This window comes from Gadus chalcogrammus, chromosome 4 (genome assembly GCF_026213295.1).
Source record: "Gadus chalcogrammus isolate NIFS_2021 chromosome 4, NIFS_Gcha_1.0, whole genome shotgun sequence".
Lineage (NCBI taxonomy): Eukaryota > Metazoa > Chordata > Actinopteri > Gadiformes > Gadidae > Gadus > Gadus chalcogrammus.
In genome coordinates, this window is record NC_079415.1 from 17,630,595 (window position 1) to 17,647,832 (window position 17,238).

At 46.2% G+C, this 17,238-nt stretch overlaps 1 protein-coding gene across 1 annotated transcript in view; it reads right to left on the minus strand.

Annotated features, from left to right (window-relative positions):
- tln1 (talin 1) overlaps nt 1-17,238 on the minus strand; it is a 45,636-nt gene that overhangs the window by 8,184 nt on the left and 20,214 nt on the right. The window contains exons 24-50 of the mRNA XM_056589186.1: nt 17,058-17,192; nt 16,350-16,478; nt 14,530-14,632; nt 13,751-13,959; nt 13,175-13,294; nt 12,500-12,697; nt 11,874-12,013; nt 11,461-11,554; nt 10,864-10,953; nt 10,461-10,583; nt 10,120-10,263; nt 9,793-9,954; nt 9,305-9,445; nt 8,565-8,746; nt 8,106-8,238; nt 7,912-8,013; nt 7,283-7,453; nt 6,679-6,927; nt 6,050-6,169; nt 5,764-5,910; nt 5,109-5,275; nt 4,562-4,745; nt 4,129-4,254; nt 3,905-4,021; nt 3,264-3,449; nt 2,934-3,041; nt 497-602 (exon numbers count right to left, since the gene is read on the minus strand). Coding sequence (XP_056445161.1) covers nt 497-602; nt 2,934-3,041; nt 3,264-3,449; nt 3,905-4,021; nt 4,129-4,254; nt 4,562-4,745; nt 5,109-5,275; nt 5,764-5,910; nt 6,050-6,169; nt 6,679-6,927; nt 7,283-7,453; nt 7,912-8,013; nt 8,106-8,238; nt 8,565-8,746; nt 9,305-9,445; nt 9,793-9,954; nt 10,120-10,263; nt 10,461-10,583; nt 10,864-10,953; nt 11,461-11,554; nt 11,874-12,013; nt 12,500-12,697; nt 13,175-13,294; nt 13,751-13,959; nt 14,530-14,632; nt 16,350-16,478; nt 17,058-17,192 — 3,886 coding nt within the window. The remainder of the gene's footprint in view (nt 1-496; nt 603-2,933; nt 3,042-3,263; nt 3,450-3,904; nt 4,022-4,128; nt 4,255-4,561; nt 4,746-5,108; nt 5,276-5,763; nt 5,911-6,049; nt 6,170-6,678; nt 6,928-7,282; nt 7,454-7,911; nt 8,014-8,105; nt 8,239-8,564; nt 8,747-9,304; nt 9,446-9,792; nt 9,955-10,119; nt 10,264-10,460; nt 10,584-10,863; nt 10,954-11,460; nt 11,555-11,873; nt 12,014-12,499; nt 12,698-13,174; nt 13,295-13,750; nt 13,960-14,529; nt 14,633-16,349; nt 16,479-17,057; nt 17,193-17,238) is intronic.

Here is a 17,238-nt window from a genome sequence, read left to right on the forward strand (position 1 = left end):
CATACTGTACCTGAAACCAGTCACTATAGCAGTATAATGAACCAGGCACGTCCATTCTTATTGATAAAACCAGTCAGTATACTTACTTAAAGATCCAGGTCCAGTTAGGGTATGAAAGTTTGGTATTAAGGTAAGGTATGAATGTTAGGTATTAAGGTAAGGTAATAAGGTAAGGTATTGAGGTAAGGTATTGAGGTAAGATATGAACGCGTAGCATGAACGTAAGGTATTAGGTAAGGAATGAAGGCAAGGTATTAAGGTAAGGAAGGAAGTCAAGATATTAAGGTAAGGAATGAAGGCAAGGTACTAAGGTAAGGAATGAAGGAAAGGTATTAAAGTAAGCAATTAAGGTAAGGTATTAAGGTAAGGTATTCAGGTAGGTTTTAAGGCAAGGAAATAAGGAAAGGAAAGGCTTTAAGTAAAGGCCTTAAGGAAAGGTTTTAAGGAGAGGCCTTAAGGACAGGCCTTAGGTAAGGCCTTAGGTAAGGCGCAGTACCTTTCATGGCCTCGGCGGCCTGGATGAGCTCGGTCACAGAGCCCGCCACACGCTTGGAGTAGATGGCCAGGTGCTGCTTCAGCTCCGGGGTGGGCTTCTGGATGATCTGTTATGGCCATTCATCACATTTAGAGCAGCGTTTCTCCTGACACCCACCGTGCTCTACACAGTGGGTGTGCGGGTGCTGCATGACACCTCTAGGACTACGCTACGGTGCGCTGGTAGCAGTAGTAGCACAGTATTGCAGCAGTTAGCTCAAAAGAAACACCATCTAGTCAGATTACAGAAATAGATTCAAGAAGGTCAAGTAAGTCTTTTCTCAATGTAAGTGTTACCTTATGACTTTGCCTTGGTTCCTCAGCTCTGAACACCCTCACTGTCAATAATACTTCATGAGTCCTCCAAGGCACATTCAGGAGTTGTTAAAATGGTTATCAATTATCCTAGGTTGCATTTGTTTCCATTTGGCTCGATCTATTTCTTCTATAGAGGCATATGCATGAGAATGGAGCATGTTCTATAGATCTATATGCTTTGGAGACTGTTCTAGAGAGCTATATGCCTTGGAGCATGTTCTATATAGATATATGTTTTGGAGCATGTTCTATAGAGCTATATTCTTTAGAATGGATCAGGTTCTACAAAGCTCTAGGCTTTTGTTCAATAGAGCTATATCCTTTGAATTTGAGACTGTCCTATAGAGCTATAGGCTTTGGATTTGAGACTGTTCTATAGATATTATAGGCTTTGGATTTGAGACTGTTCTATAGAGCTATAGTTTTTGGATTAGAGACTGTTCTATAGAGCTATAGTGTTTGGAAAAGGGACTGTTCTATAGAGCAATAGGCTTTGGATTAGAGACTGTTCTATAGAGCTATAGTCTTTGGATTAGAGACTGTTCTATAGAGCTATAGGTTTTGGAGCATATCCAGCAGTAGTCTTAGGACATGGCCTTTGATTGTTGTGGGGCCGTGTCTGCTGCCAGCATACGACAGGTGCACACTGTGTGTCTCACAACAGAGGTATGCTGCGCTCAAGTTCACTCAGATGTGTTTCCGTAAAAGGACGCCTGAGGCAAGTGACTTCAGCCACAGAAATCTATGGAATGGCCAAACAGAACACCACATGCGGCATAACAAACGTTAAGTGTACCAAACTATTGGGTTTTAAAACACAGACAGGGTGTTGAGTGTGCTTCTAAATACAAGGCCAGCCATCTAGGCTCACCGTTCCATGTAAGCTTTTCACCAGGCAATGGAAGTGATTTACTTACATTCCCAGCATTAGTTTAATACACTTTTTTTTTCTGTTATAACATAATGTGTATCTTACTATCTGTATTATTTAATGTGTGTAACTATTAGTTTTTATTAATGATATTATCTTAAGTGTTCAAATGTAGGGTAGGACGTTTATTTGAGAAGCATTTTTTGTTTAAATTCCCTTTACATCCCGAAATCAATCAGTAAATCGAATGAGTCTTCCAAAAGGCCAGCAGACCGCTAGTGCTAGTGAGCTAGTCACCGGATTTAGGGGAGTGGGTTTGGAGGAAGGCCTGAAGGGAGAGGTGGGAGTTTTACAGTTGGATACTTTCAAAACAAAACTTTGAAGAAATAATCTCACAGATGCTAATAATAAATAAATAGATGCCGTTAAGTCAATATCCCTCACCAATTGCTGTCACACAATAGCGATGGAGCCACTATGACTATGGGCACTGATGAAAGCCCTTGCATTTGCAATATTAGGAGTGTTATGAACTAGATGTCGGTGTCCACTTTCCAGCGACAGGGACAGTGACGATGTCAGCAAACTCTGCCGCCGAGAGGGTAGACGGAGCAGCGGTGTCGGAAGCGGTTTTTGTGTTTTTTACAGTCCTGGCTAGCGAAAACTGTTCCGATCTATGGCCTTACAAACAGGAAGATTGACGACTACAGATGATGAAACTTTCAAAGCATGTGCAAACCAAATAAAACAAACTGCTTAGTGACTGATCCCTGTGTGGGAGTCTGGGAAGTCATGGCAGTGAGGTCCAAAAACAATAACTTGCAATAGCCGCTTATTGCCATAGGTGTCGCCAAAGTGCGAGTGTGCGTAATAGTCTGCGTGTGTCTGGGTGTGCTTGTGTGTCTTTGTTTGTGTGTGTCTGTGTGTCTGTCTGCGTGTGCTTGTGTGTCTGTGTGTGCGTCTGTGTCCGTGTTTGCTTTTGTGTCTACGCGAGTGTCTGTGTGTGCCTGTGCTTGTGTGTCTGCGTGTGCTTTTGTGTCTGCTTTTTGTGTCTTCGAGTGCGTGTCTATGTGACTGCTTGTGTCTGCATGGGCTCGTGTCCTGCATATGCTTGTCTCTGGTTGTGCTTGTGTGTCTGTGTGTGTGTCTGCGTATGCGCGCGTGCGTGCGTGCGTGTGTGTGTGTGTCTCGGCGTGTGCGTTTATCTCACCACTAACACATGCTCCAATAGAGCCAGGTATCCGACGGCGGATTCCTTTCCGTAGCGCAGCGCTCTGAGCTGGACGTCCTGGTTGACCTCCGGGTGGTAGGCCGCTTGCTGCACAGAGGGCAGCAACACAGCAACATTGCAACAATTCATTTGTTTGCGTAATGATATTCCTCTAAAAGGACTACGATTCACAACAGTGAATGATAAACGGGCATATTTTACTATCACAAGGCATTACAATTAAGTATTAGAGGTTCCTCATGTTATTTCTCCATAATTGTTAAGGATGGTCCAATCTGCTCCATGTAAGCCTGTGTTCTGCCCGCTCACCTTGCAGGAGTGCAGCATGTCGGCGATGGCGCAGCGGCTGAGGTTCGCCGTGGCGATGACGTCCTCCTGCCGGCACGAGTTCCCAGCAGCCACCGCTTTGGCCGTTGCCATGGTGATGCCCTTGGTCTTGCGGATGAACTCCTCTGGTGTGGCCGTCTTAGGCGGTGGGTCAGGACTATTGAACACCTGAGCAGACAGAGGAGTGTTCAGTGTAATGCCGTCCATTTCCCCTGCTTGATCAGTTCAAAGGCTCTGCAGGTGAACGTTTAGGAGCCGTGGTGGAGTGGGATCTTTAAGCTACTGCCGTCGTTTTGTATGGGCGTTATAACGAGCGATGTTGGATATGAAATGCGCCACACTCCATGGCGTTATACTAAAATAGTCCTAGGGGCTTAACCCACTCTCGGGTGCGGACATAAGAATCATCCGCTGCCCAGACGGAGCTTCAAACATCCACACATACACCTCGCCACCGGGGTCTCCCTAAACTTCAAAACATAGGATTTTATAACATAACCTTTAAAACTTTTAGTACGATTACTATGTTGACCATATAAGACCTTGAGCCTGTTAATACCAGACAGTTTTGTCTTGAGCGCCCCTTTAATAAAAGGAATGAAGGAGGTGACTAGTGGACTCACAGCCAGCTCCTGTTTGATATGTTCAATAGTAGCCTCCAGGCCTCGGGTTCCCTTCGTCGCCTCGTCCTCCACCGCCTTCACCGTCTTCAGGAGCAACGTGACGTTTGTGACCATGACCTGCAGAGAGAATCATTACGTTAAGACCGACACACACAGAGTTGATTCCTGGAGTTACACCACGGAGCTGGGAGCTCCTCCTGTGCGGGCCGCAAGAGGGGTCTGACCTTGGCAGAGTTCTTGAGCTGCAGCATGGCGGGGTCGTCATGAGGCTTGCCCGCCGCCCCCTTGGTGGCGCGGATCAGGTCCGACAGCGCCTTGGCCACGTCCTTCACTGCATTGATCAGGACCACCTGGGGGAGACCAGCACACAGCGGTGAGACCAGCACACAGGGGGGAGACCAGCACACAGGGGGGAGACACAACACAGCTGTGAGAAGCACAGTACACAGGGGTGGGTCCTAGACATGACTGGTCAAGACCAGCAGCCATCACAGAGTGGTGATTCTCAGACCTGTATTAATGCAGTGAAATGGTGCATGACGTTACAGTATGTGATAATGGGAATCAGTTTTAAAGAGTGATTGTTTGGAAAGCACTGGTCTAGAGAGTGAGCCGTCAAAGGATAATCATTTCCATCCTGTAACAGCCAGAACACACCTGCGTCTCTGGGTCTTCCGAGCCCAGACTGGCCGCTCCCAGCTTCACCACGTCGGCCAGCTTGGTGATGGTGAGTACCGAGGACTGGGCGGCCTGTGCCAGCTTCTCCTGGCTGGCCCCCGCCCCCGACACCAGCAGCTTGGTGTCCTCCACCAGCGCCTTGGCCGTCTTCAGGATGTGCTCTCTGTGAGGAGAGACGTACGTTAAGTTGAGGACCCAAAACAGATCTGTGACACATGGCTGCAGATTTGTGGACATGCTGTGAAAAACTAAACATCTAGCTTCCGTCACGACTCTGGCGTCTAAAAAGATTGAACCCTCCTTTCGTTGTTGCTGATATAGTATTTAGTTTGATTAGAAACAGAGAGTTTATTACACAGATGGCATCATACTATAATACTATATGATAATAATCATAATTAACCTTAATTAAGTCATTCAGGCCACGCGGGAGTGTTTCAGTACTGCAGACGTCATCATATTGCATGTTTTCCTGTGCATCTCGACACATTATTGTATTCCTTTCAAATACATCCAAAATACTGACCTGTGGTCGGCGAAGGTCTCAGAGTTCTCCCTGTTGAGGCTTCCCGCCGTGGCGAACATGATGGTGGTGTCCAGGTCAGCGATGATGCCCGAGACAGCGCTGGCCGCGGTGATGCAGGCCTGGGTGCCACGGTTACCAGCTTGGAGAGACGCCAGGACATGGGACACCTGGAGGATTGACGGGATTGGAAGGGGAATACATGATGAAGCGATCTGGAAGTAAACCGGATACTGTCAATTCAATGCACATGAAGTTATGGTTTCAAAGATTTAAAAGGATACCCGGTTGAGCTGATGCGTCTGACTCATTTACATTAAGGGGATTTTGCTGATGCTTTTATCCAAAGCGACTTACAATCATTCATTCACACATTTACCCACCAACGGCGGAGTCAACCTCTCAGTCTGACAGCCAACTCGTCACGAGCAGTCGGTGTGAGGCGTCTTGCTCAGGGACACCTCGACACTCGCAACTAGCAACCTTACGTTTACTAGTCAACCACTCTACGTCCTGAGCTACTGTCGCGATTTCCTTTACATATTCTTTTTGACCTTGGACCTTCTCAGGACTTCAAAAGTGGCCTTCTCTTCTATTGGCTGAGAGTGAGTAAGTGGGTCTAGGGGGCTCAGTGGGTATGGGGGGGGGGGGGGGTCACCTTCTCAGATACTTTGCGTGCGCTCTCGATCAGCTCCTTCTTGGTGAACATGTCGTTGGGGCTGCACTGCAGCGCCCCGGCCTTGGTCACCAGGCCGGTGCAGGAGAAGCCGAGCTCTCCCACCTTCTTGATGATGTGTGAGCCAATCTGAGGAAGGAGGGTCGGGGAGGCAGACACACCGTTATGAAACCAACATGATCAGAGCAGGGGTGACAATCATATGAGGAAAGGGATAGGGTGGTCAAAATAGGATCAGTAATGTGCCATGATTGTCCTTCCCATTTACCTCTTCATTCTCGGCGGTGATGGCTGCGTATTTAGCTTCATTGGCCAAGTCCCCGAACTCGTTGGTGATTTGATTGGCCAAGCCTCCGAGGTCGTCTGGGTTTGTGTTGGACTTTGTCACCTGGGGAATTACAGAATGAAACACGATATGAGTCTGACTGGTGATAGGAGCATACTGGAGAGGCTCAGTGTGACAGTACATTGTAACACATAACCAGAATAGGTAAAAATAGTTGGAGATGTAGTGGATATGCACCTTAGTCCTGTGCCGTTTTAGATGGTCTAAGCCATTAGAACTTGGACATCAGTGACATTAATGATTTCAGTAACTAGAATGATGAGTGTGTCTTCGGCTTTTAGGTCGACTTTTCCTTTTAAAAGCCGCAAAATGATCTTTTGTTGCTTGTATTCAGCTCTGATATACAACAGAATAAACTAATCCTTTCATAACTTTATTTTTATGCTGCGATAACACACACATGTACATTGCTAAAAAGAAAAACTCCAGCAACCTCACCAGAGGTTTTTATCTTCTCCGGTTGCTAAGGAGAGCCTCCACCAATTAACGCATCGGCCTTGAAATGCAGTGCAGGAAATACAGGTCAATGTTTGAATAGGGGTTCATCTCACCATCTCTTGCACGGTAACAGCGATGGCCTTGGCCGTCCTGACCATAGTGGTCTGATAGTCGACAAAGTTGCCATCGGGGTCTCCCACATTGGGGTCCTCCATCTTGTTGATGGACTGGGTGATGGAGTCCACCATGCCCCCGACCGCGCCCGCGGCCCCCGCCACCTCGGACAGCGTGGCTCCCAGGTCGTCCACCGCCTCCTTCATCATCTGCACCGACTCCTCCAGGGCCTCCTGGGTGTGGGCCGCCTGAGGAGACCACAGCACGACGTTTGGCCTCTGGATCCAAATACCACTGACCAGGCTGAATGCAATGCAGTATCCATTCTAAATCCCAATTTGTTGGAGTACATTGTAGCATCTCATATATTTCCCTTTTAAAACATAACTTTTACCACCACCACCATCAATCATAAAAAAAAAAATTTGGGGGAATATTTCATAGTTTTGGATATTTGTCTTATTTCTTTTTGTGTGTTGTTGTATTGTTTGAGCTTAGTGATACGTGTCTGTCGATTGTGTCTTTCTGCACAAAACAAAAAGTACAATAAAAGGCAGTAGCGTCTGAGCCCAGCACTTCACAGGCAGTGTGCGTCGTGTTTACCTTGGGGTTGCCTCCTGCCTCCTTGGCCGTGTACAACATCTGCAGTGCGGACTCTGCCAGGGTCTTAGTCTGATCCAACACCGCCATTTGCTGCTGGCTGCTGACGATTTTAGACGCTGTGCCAATAGCCGCCATTATCAGTGGCTCAAAGTATCTGGCCATCTGAGACACCTGAGGAAGACAACGTTTTGGAGGCAGTTTGAATATCGAGAAGACACAGTAGAAGACATAAAATCGACAAAAACATCTGTGGTCATTCACTTTGAGCTAACCCTATGTCCATGCAGTGACATCACCTTAGACTGATGTTTGAGGTGTGATTAGACGGATGGCATAGACTTCAGACCTCAATTGAGACGTTCCAGGGTATGAAGTCGCATAAGGATTGCTCGTGTATTAAATAGCTTTCTCAATTGTCCCATTGTATTGTATTATTTGTATGTATTGAAATGTTGTTCTGTTTTTTTTACCTACTGTTTATATATATTGTACATTTGTATTTCTGTTTTTATTTGTAGGTCGTTTTCAGGGCGTCAATGAAATTACGTACTCTTAATGGCCTTCCCTGAATAAATAAATAAAAATAAACTTAAATTAATAAAAATAAGGCGCTGTGGGGTAGGGGTTACCTTGTGTCCCAGGTGCGAGGCCTCAGAGTGGGCCGCGATGGCCACCGGCTCAATGAGGTTGCTGATCTCGTGGACGGAGGTCATCATCTGCTCCTGGAGAGCCTGCCACATGGAGACACACGAGCGCTCAGATCCTTCTCTGTTCTCCGTGTGTATTGTTGCTCAACATAATGTTCCCCGTGCACGTGGTTTACCTCCTGGGAGATGTCCTCTCTGGGGCTGAGCTGCTGGCTGATGGCAGCGAGGGAGGCCTGGTCCACCTCTCGGATACAGCTGTTGAGGACGTCAATGGCCTCGTCACACTCCCTCTGGCCAGGGGCCTTCTCCCTACACACACAAACACACACACACACACACGCAGGCACACACACAAAAACACACACACAACCACACACACATACACACAGTGTTGCAGGTAAGACTTGAGAGCTAATATTTGAGGGAGATGTGTTAGAATGCCATCAGCTTTCCTGAGTTAAATGTGTGCTTCATGGCTTGGGGGGGAAAAGTTTTACAATAATTAAAGTTATTCAATTAATTTATATAGAAATAAAACAAACAAATATAATAACAAAAAAATAATAATTTGCTAAATAAAAATGTGTTTCCTATATACTTGCAGAGGTGCTGGTGTGAGAGGCGTGGGTGCATACCTCATGTTGGTGATAAGCTTCTTGATGGAGTCCGACACGGTCCTAGAATGACTGGCCAGGACCGACCACCTGGGGGGGTCTTTGGGGTTCACGGCCAAGGAGCGGGCGGTCTGGATGAGCCCGGTGGAGCTCTCCAGCATGGTCCTAGCCGCTGCTACGATGGGCTCCATGGACGCAAGGCCCTGGCGGTTACAAGCCGTGGACATGAGCAGGCGATTGATGCAATGGTATACATCCCAGAACTGCTGAATACTTTGCTGATTCTGATTGGTCAATAAGAGTACACACAACAACTTTGATACCTCTGCATTGCAGAATACCTGATTCTGATTGGTCATTAACGTTCTAACAACTTCGGTGGAGGTGATGCGGCCGAGGTTGCATAGCAACCAGAGCTTCGCCTCGGCAACATCACTGGAGGACATGAAGTCCATCATTATGCAATAACGGGGCACCCCTTGGAGGTCTGTTCGCAGATCATATAATTGTCTAATGGCTTTGTTCCATCTCTGACAAAATAAACTCTGTAGCTCAACCCACGAGCTAGCTCTAATCACATATACGAGTGTTGTCACACTCCTTCTGACCTGGGGCTTGCTGAGTACACATGGTGATCAGCTGGTTGATGCCGTCTGTCACCGCCCTGAACTACCACAACCGTAGCGCAATACGCATAGTACACATGGGCAGAGGAAACACACTGTGTCGTTGAAGAGATGCAACATGTGAGCGGATGGTACCTCAGGGCTGATCTGAGCGGGGACACTAGCGAACTCTGGGTTGGAGGCGAATGCAGTCAGGTTATCCACCGCTTCGATCAGAGGCCCCGTCGCCGCTTTGCACTTTTCTCGGTTCTCAGGGTTAAAAGCTCCGTCCAAAGCCTGCAAGAGAACGCACAGACACATTATAAATCCACACAGTAAGCTAATGTAGCGCACATATTTAAAGTCTACATATTAAGCCAATGTAGTGCACACATTTAAGCGACACACAATAAGCTAATAAAGTGCAAACATTTTAACTATAGGCTAAGCGACACACAATAAGCTAATAAAGTGCAAACATTTTAACTATAGGCTACACATTAAGCTCATGTAGCGCACACATTTGAAACTACACACAATAGGATAATAAAGCACACACATTTAAACGACGCACATAAAGCTCATGTAGCTCACACATTAAAAACGACACAGATTAAGCTAATGTTGCTACTCCAACTAACAACCTTGATGGACTTGACCAGGTTGGCGGTGCTGTTGGCCACCTCTTTGGCGGACTGAACAAACTGTCTCTTGGCAACAGGGTTGGAGGTCTTGGAGGAAGCCAAGCGGCACGCGTTGCACAGAGCAGACGTGTGTTTGGCAACAATGGTGGCAGCTGACAGCACCTATGGAGGAGAGCTCCATTTTAGATACAGGTGGATATACAACGAAATGGGATTTGGTAACACAGGCAATATAAGCATGAATTAACATTAGGTTATGCAGTAATGAACGACATGTCTGATGTATGTATACATATACTGTATATGAACTACAGATGGAATAAGAACCTGGGATTGGGTGCAGATTGGGTCCACCAGGTTCTGGCAGGCCATCTGAATGGACTGGTTGGCTTTGGCGAACTGGGATGGATCCACAAGGCCCTTCTGACCCGCGGTGCTGTTGGGGTCTGACACCCCCACCAGGTAGGCAGCCTGACAACCAAGAGAACTGTCACTTTAGAGGATCCACATGCTTTCTGTGTCCCATGTGTGTTGACAGCTGCGGTCTTGGACCAGTCACAAATGATAAGAAGTAATATGTCACCAGCTAGAGTTGTATAGAGAGTGGTAGAGAATAGAGAGTAGAGTAGGGAGTTGTATTGTGAGCTAACACAGAGTAGGGTTGTTACCTGGGCAGCTGCTTCAGTGAGGCCACACACGGCCTTTGAACCCGCGCTGACCGAGTCCCCAAACTCCGGCAGGTTACTGTTCTTAGCGTTGTGTGAAATACCCGCCATGGATTCTCCAAGCACCTGTCACAAAACACAAAGACATTATTCGCTGTAGGTCTGTTGTAATGTTTACAGTACAGACTGTAAACATACAGTACAGTTGAATACACTTGTACATGTCTGTTTATATATTTTTACTTATTGTATTGTGTTGATTTGTATTTGAAAAATACAGGATTATTTATATACAGTATGCACTGTTGAAGTGTTTGAGATGCATTTCCTATGGGACAATATGCCCGTTACAAAATATATATATTTTCTTTACATACCCTTTTGTTTTTCAGTAAACATTTTTTACCTTTGAATTCTCCATGACTCTGTCGATGCAGTCGAAGTAGGACAGGTCAGAGACGGCCTCTGTAGGGTTCTCCAGCATCTCCCGCACCGACTATACACAGAACAGCACAACGGTCACGCCACGGATACATGAATGAATTGTTTGGAATTGTGGATTATCAGTCCCAGTGCATGTTATCTGGAAATGACCATGGTTGGTTTACTTTGAAAAGCAAAACATACATTTTGATAGGTATCCAAACAGCAAATCTTATTAAAAGTATTCAATACGAAAATATTAAACACAAATTCTACTGACGGACCAAAGGCCCAAACTAAATGAAGAGTAACTCAGCTGGTGTATGTTAATCAAATAATGGATAGGGTTAAAAAAATTGAACAATTATTATTTTTGACGCAGTTGTTCAAATCAATCATCAAAAGCTAAAACTTATTAACCCTATCTTTCAAAGGGGGTTGGGGGGGGATTCCACATATGGCATTCACACATGGCAACATGTGTGCACACTTAACCGTTTGTTAATGACAGACGACTAGTCTGTTTGTGTGTCAATAGTCACGTCCTTGACAGCAGGAAGTGAGGCGCTGCGGTTCTCACCTCCAGCTCTCTGAGAGCGTTGTCACACTCCTTCTGACCTGGGGCTTGCTGAGTACACATGGTGATCAGCTGGTTGATGCTGTCTGTCACCGCCCTGTACAACCACAACCGAAGAGCAAAGCAGAACCGAGCAGCCTGCTGTCAATATTTTTATATTATCCAAAGTTACATACAGGTTCGTATGTGTATTGTATTCATGCATTCATACATGTATGTATTTATTCACGTGTGACGGAACGTATTTATACAGCATCTATTTCTTTTTTAGTTCCATTCATTTACACAGGAAATGAACTCAAGATGTCACTGCCTTTCAGTCCAATGTGTCATGTGACCAGCTAATGAACAGGTGTTGACAGGCGTCAGGGTGACGGACTAGTGTCAACTGGGGGAGTGGTGCTCTGCGGGCATACCGGGCGGCCGCAGCCAGCTGGTTCTTGAGGTTGGGGGAGCCGGGGTCGGTGGACAGGGCCTTGGCCGCCAGCAGCAGCTTGCTGGAGGACATGGAGATGGTCTTGAGGTTGGACACCACCTGGGTCTGATCTTCTTTGGTCTGTCCGACCAGAGGAGAATCAAAGTCGTCAGAAGGGGATTGAACTCGTTATAGAATCAGAGTCACTTATATTACATCTTATTGTAGTACACACGTACAAACGTACGCAAGTACAATTATAATGCTTGGTTCCTCAACAACCACACATAGTTTATGCAATACAAGATAAAGTAAACAAAGTAAAAATAAGAATATGTTGAAATAAGTTGCAACATCAATAGATCACAATAATAAATAATGTGATCTATTGATGCTGCAACTTATTTTTGAGAAACGTTGTACACGTCGTACATACTATTCAGTAAAAACACTATATTCTTTGCTCCATGTTTACCTATTCCTAATTTTAACAATTGACCCGTCCCTATTTGCGTTATCTCATACACCCCCCAAACGATGGGCACATACAGTAAGCCTGCTGCTAATGTTTTTCTGTGTCTCACTCATCATGACCCTAATGATCGAGTGGTTCAAACATCTGCTCACCTGGGATGTCCCAGCCATGTCGACGCCAGCTTCTAGGAAGTTGTTGAAGTCCCCTCCGAACTTGCTGGTGGACCTGGCGAGCTCCTGCGTGGTGCCCCTGGAGGAATGGACCAGCTCATTGGCTGACTGGTTCAGACCGGCCGCGGCCTGATTCAGCTGGGCCTGCACCTCCTGGAAGCTCTTCCCACTGGAGGGGAACTGAAGAGGAGAGAGAGAGAAGCATCCTCATTACTACTCACAGAAATGTAACATGAGGAGAGGATAATGGTACTAATCAAGGTTTTACAGCAGTTATTATGAATAAAGTTAACTTGTATAAATGTACGCATTCAAATTAATCCATTTTTTTTTCATTCGACATGTAAATCCCTCAAGGGCTTTCTCAAATTCAAGGGCTGAATTGGTCACCGAAATGTACATGAGCTATTATTTTGTTTAACTCGTGTTTTGCCTGCTCTTTGTATTATGCCACAGGACTATGATACCTCAATCTTGTAAAAATATAAAATATCATTAAAAAACCATATCATATTATATTGAATAATTGCTTTTCAGAAAATGTCAATTTAGTGAGTACCGGTATGCTCATTTAGGATTTTTTTTAACCTGCCGCCAAAAACAAGGCTACCGTGTTGAGTTAAAGTTGCTAAGTATATCAAACCCAAAGGTACATACTGAGTCAGCCAGGAGAGTCTTGCTTGCTTCTCCTACGGCCCGGATAGCGTTGTCCACGTCTCTCTGGCCTGGAAGGCTGTTCACACTCCTGTTGAGGGCCTGGGACACTGCCTTGGCCACCTACACACACACACACACACACACACACACACACACACACACACACACACACACACACACACACACACACACACACACACACACACACACACACACACACACACACACACACACACACACACACACTTAAGATAAATCGACAAACAAGTGTTGTTTGTCGACCCTTTGAAGGTCTAAACATTCCTAAACATTCCCTTATTTGAACAGGATGAACAAACCTTTTCTGTCCTGTCTTATATGTCAGGCTTTTCAACCCCCAAACCATTCCATGCCAGTGCCATTCCTCATTGACATGCCCTTAACAACACACACACACACACACACACACACACACACACACACACACACACACACACACACACACACACACACACACACACACACACACACACACACACACACACACACACACACACACACACACACACACACACACACACACACACCACCACAGACCTGGGCCAGTCTCTGTTGGCTCTCGGGGTCCCCGGGCTTGGCCACCGCCCTCTTGGTCTCTTCGATCAGGCTCCCGGACTTGTCCATGACGTCCGCAGCGCAGTTGAGCATGGCGTCGCAGGCCTGAGGGTTGCCGGCGGTGGCGCCCACGCCTCGGGCCGCGGAAGCCAGCGAGCGGAGCGCCTGGGCCACGTCTCTGGCCGCCATGCCTAGGGAGGGCGGGTCGGGAACGGACCGGGGGAACCAGGTGAGACGGTAGAGATCAGAGGAGGAGGCCAGCAGGTCAACAGGGTGATTAGGATGACTAGGATGACTGTTGACGTGACTGCTGTACTAGTGCTGCATTTACAGGAAAAACAAACCCTCAAACAAGGTATTGTGGATTGACTAAAGACTAACATCAGACTATAAAATGTACACATGAAAGACAAAGTCTGACTTTCAGACTAAAATGCACAACGTTATTTAAACGTAGGACAAGATGAAAACATGGTGTCATCAGAAACATGGAGCCTTCTTTGGGTTCAAAACGTTCTGGCCGTTTTGGATTACCCTGCAACATCCATCAAACATTCCCTTCACACCCAAAATCTATTTGCAGCGGGTGGAGACAGCGAAAGCCTAGACAGAAACACAGCCCTGCCCCTGAATCAAAGCAGGGCTTCTAGCAGAAGTCAGCCAGACGGGGTTCACCATCATGGTGATGGTGGCCGGGGACTAGCTCAAACAGGGTGGTGTCCTTTAAGCAGAAGACCTGGGTGACCATGAGAGAGGTGTACCTGTGTAGTTCTCGTGGCCCTGGGTGGCTTCACTCAGCAACTGGGCGATGGCAGAGCTCACAGACTTGGTGCTGGACACCAGGTCCTGGGAACACTTCTCCAGCTGAAGAACATCAACAGGAAAGCATGATAATATTATGTTATATTATAGGTATTGGTTACAGACAACAGCAAGATATTTGCACTCTGAGTGGGGTAAAACTAATGTATTTCTGTAAGTGGGCGGTTGCTAAACATGAATATAAGAAGAATGACAATGTGGGAATATTAAACTGTACAGTATGGGGGCGACCACACAGTGGAACCAATGTTCTCCTACGGTACGAGGCCTGCCGTCCGCTCTTGTGCCTCGTGTCAAGATTTTCTAGCGTTTTTAGACGCGCATAAAAGTAACAACAGTCTCAACTTTTAAGAACAAGGTACGGAGTACCAGCGCTCATCAACGTCACACTCGGCTTAGGCAGCCATTCAAATCAAGCTAGGACTTTGCCACGTCTAGCCGGTTTTGTTGCCGGTTTTCATCAGGACAACTCGAGGATGCGACGGAATAGGTTGGTAGGTGGTGGTTGGCAAATGTACCTATTGTAAGTTGCTTTGGATAAAAGCATCTGCTAAATGCCCTAAATTTAAATGTGAAGGTGGTAGGGCTGTGCAATTAATCGAATTTCGATCGCGATATCGATTTTGGGGTCAAACGATCTCCAAACTCGTATAATCGAGTTCAAACGATTAATTTGACATTTTCCGTTTTACAGTAGGCCTAGAGAGTTTATGAAAGTTTATGAAAGAGACGCGCATGCGAAAGCATTCAATGCGGCGAGAGGGAGTACAATCTAACAGGCGTGCTGCATCAAGAAGTATGCCGTTGGCAGGAGGCGGGACATGCCAGTGAACCGCCAATCAGCAGCATCGACTGTTGACAGACATGTTGGAGTAGACCTACCGTGTGGAATATTAAAGTTTCAGTAACGTTACAGTTTGATGAACGATAACAAGCTCCTATAGCAGACTTTAACTAAGAGTTCTTTAAGGCAGAACTGCCAAGTACATCTTGTATATGTATTTCTGTTTAACAATATGATTTTTATTAGCCATGTGTTTGTTATGGCTTTGTGACTTTTAACTTTGCTATGGAGAAATGCTGGGACCGTTGTTCTCTAGACATTAAATAGGGAATGTATTATTTCAGTCGAGTCATTCGTCAGTGCATTTGGCTGAATATATTGTATTCATGAAATGTTTTATAAAAATCAAATGTTAGATTCAGAATGTTGTGGCAGACAGTACACTTACACACGAAAAAGGTTTTATTTTGGATACTTACACGTGTTTCTATGTCATAATTGATTGTGTCAATAAATGCATGTTTTCAAACTCAAAAATAATCGTTTGAATAATCGTGATATCAATATTGACCAAAATAATCGTGATTATGATTTTTCCCATAATCGAGCAGCCCTAGAAGGTGGCATTCACCAGACTGTTTCCCTTTTTCCATCGTGGAATAATGTATTCAACCAGACGTCGAGCTCTTGCCTGTGCTGTGCTACTGGGTGTGGACGGGGGAAACCCAAATTGAGGTTTGGGTTTCCCCCGTCCTCATCCATTGGCACAGTGAGGGCAAGAGCTTGAAATCTGCTTAAATCCATCACTTCCTTCCGTTAACCTCACTTGACAGCCCAGTTGTGCCCCCAGCCCCGGTCCACAGACGTTGGCTCAGTGTGATCGGATCCTAAGTATTCTTTATCTGGCAAAATGGCGCACAAACCGAAAAAGCTCCACAGTGCGTCCTTTGAGTCCCGGTCAGTGGAGCGTCTTACCGTCTCTCCAGGAAGTGGTTTGAGACGCCCAGCTCCGGCCGACGCCTTGGCTTCCTGCATGTCCCGCTCCAGGCCTCGGATCACAGATAAGGCGTTCTCTATCTCCAGGGGTCCACATGCTTCCTGGGCCTGAAACATGTCCATCAATTATATACATGATGTACGTATTATATATACACTACCCTTCAAAGGTTTGGAGTCACCCAGACTATTTCATGTTTTCCATGAAAACTCACACTTTTATTCAACAGTTTCCAACTGTGCTAACATAATCGCACAAGGGTTTTCTAATCATCAATTAAGCCATTAACACAATGAGCTAAACAATGTACTATTAGAACACAGGAGTGATGGTGGCTGGACATGGGACTCTGTACACCTCTGTAGATATTCCATTCAAAACCTGCCGTTTTCAGCAAGTATAGTCATTTACCACATCAACATTGTCTAGACTGTATTTGTGATTCATTTGATAAATAAAGAAGAACGGAAGTGTATTTTTATACAGATGTACAAACCACGACCCTGTGACCGACAAATAACACATACAGACACAAGATGTGAAAAACCACAGGAACCACCGAAAAACAAAGACTACTACGTAATGCAGCAGCTGTGAAGAACGCTGCCCGAAGCGGTTTCATGACAGGTCCCGTTAGCTGTTGAACCGTCACCATGTGAACTGTTCACGGGGTCGCTCCTGGTTACCTTCTGGGCGGCCGTGCGCAGCTCTGCCAGAGCGCTGGCGAGGTTCTTGGCACACTGGCTGAGCTGCATGGCGGACGCCTGCTCTCCGATGGTGGGCACCGTGGCCTTGGCCGACGTGGCCATCTTAGCACCGGGCTGGAGGAAGAGGAGGAGAGCAAAGGGTCCTTATACACACCCCTCA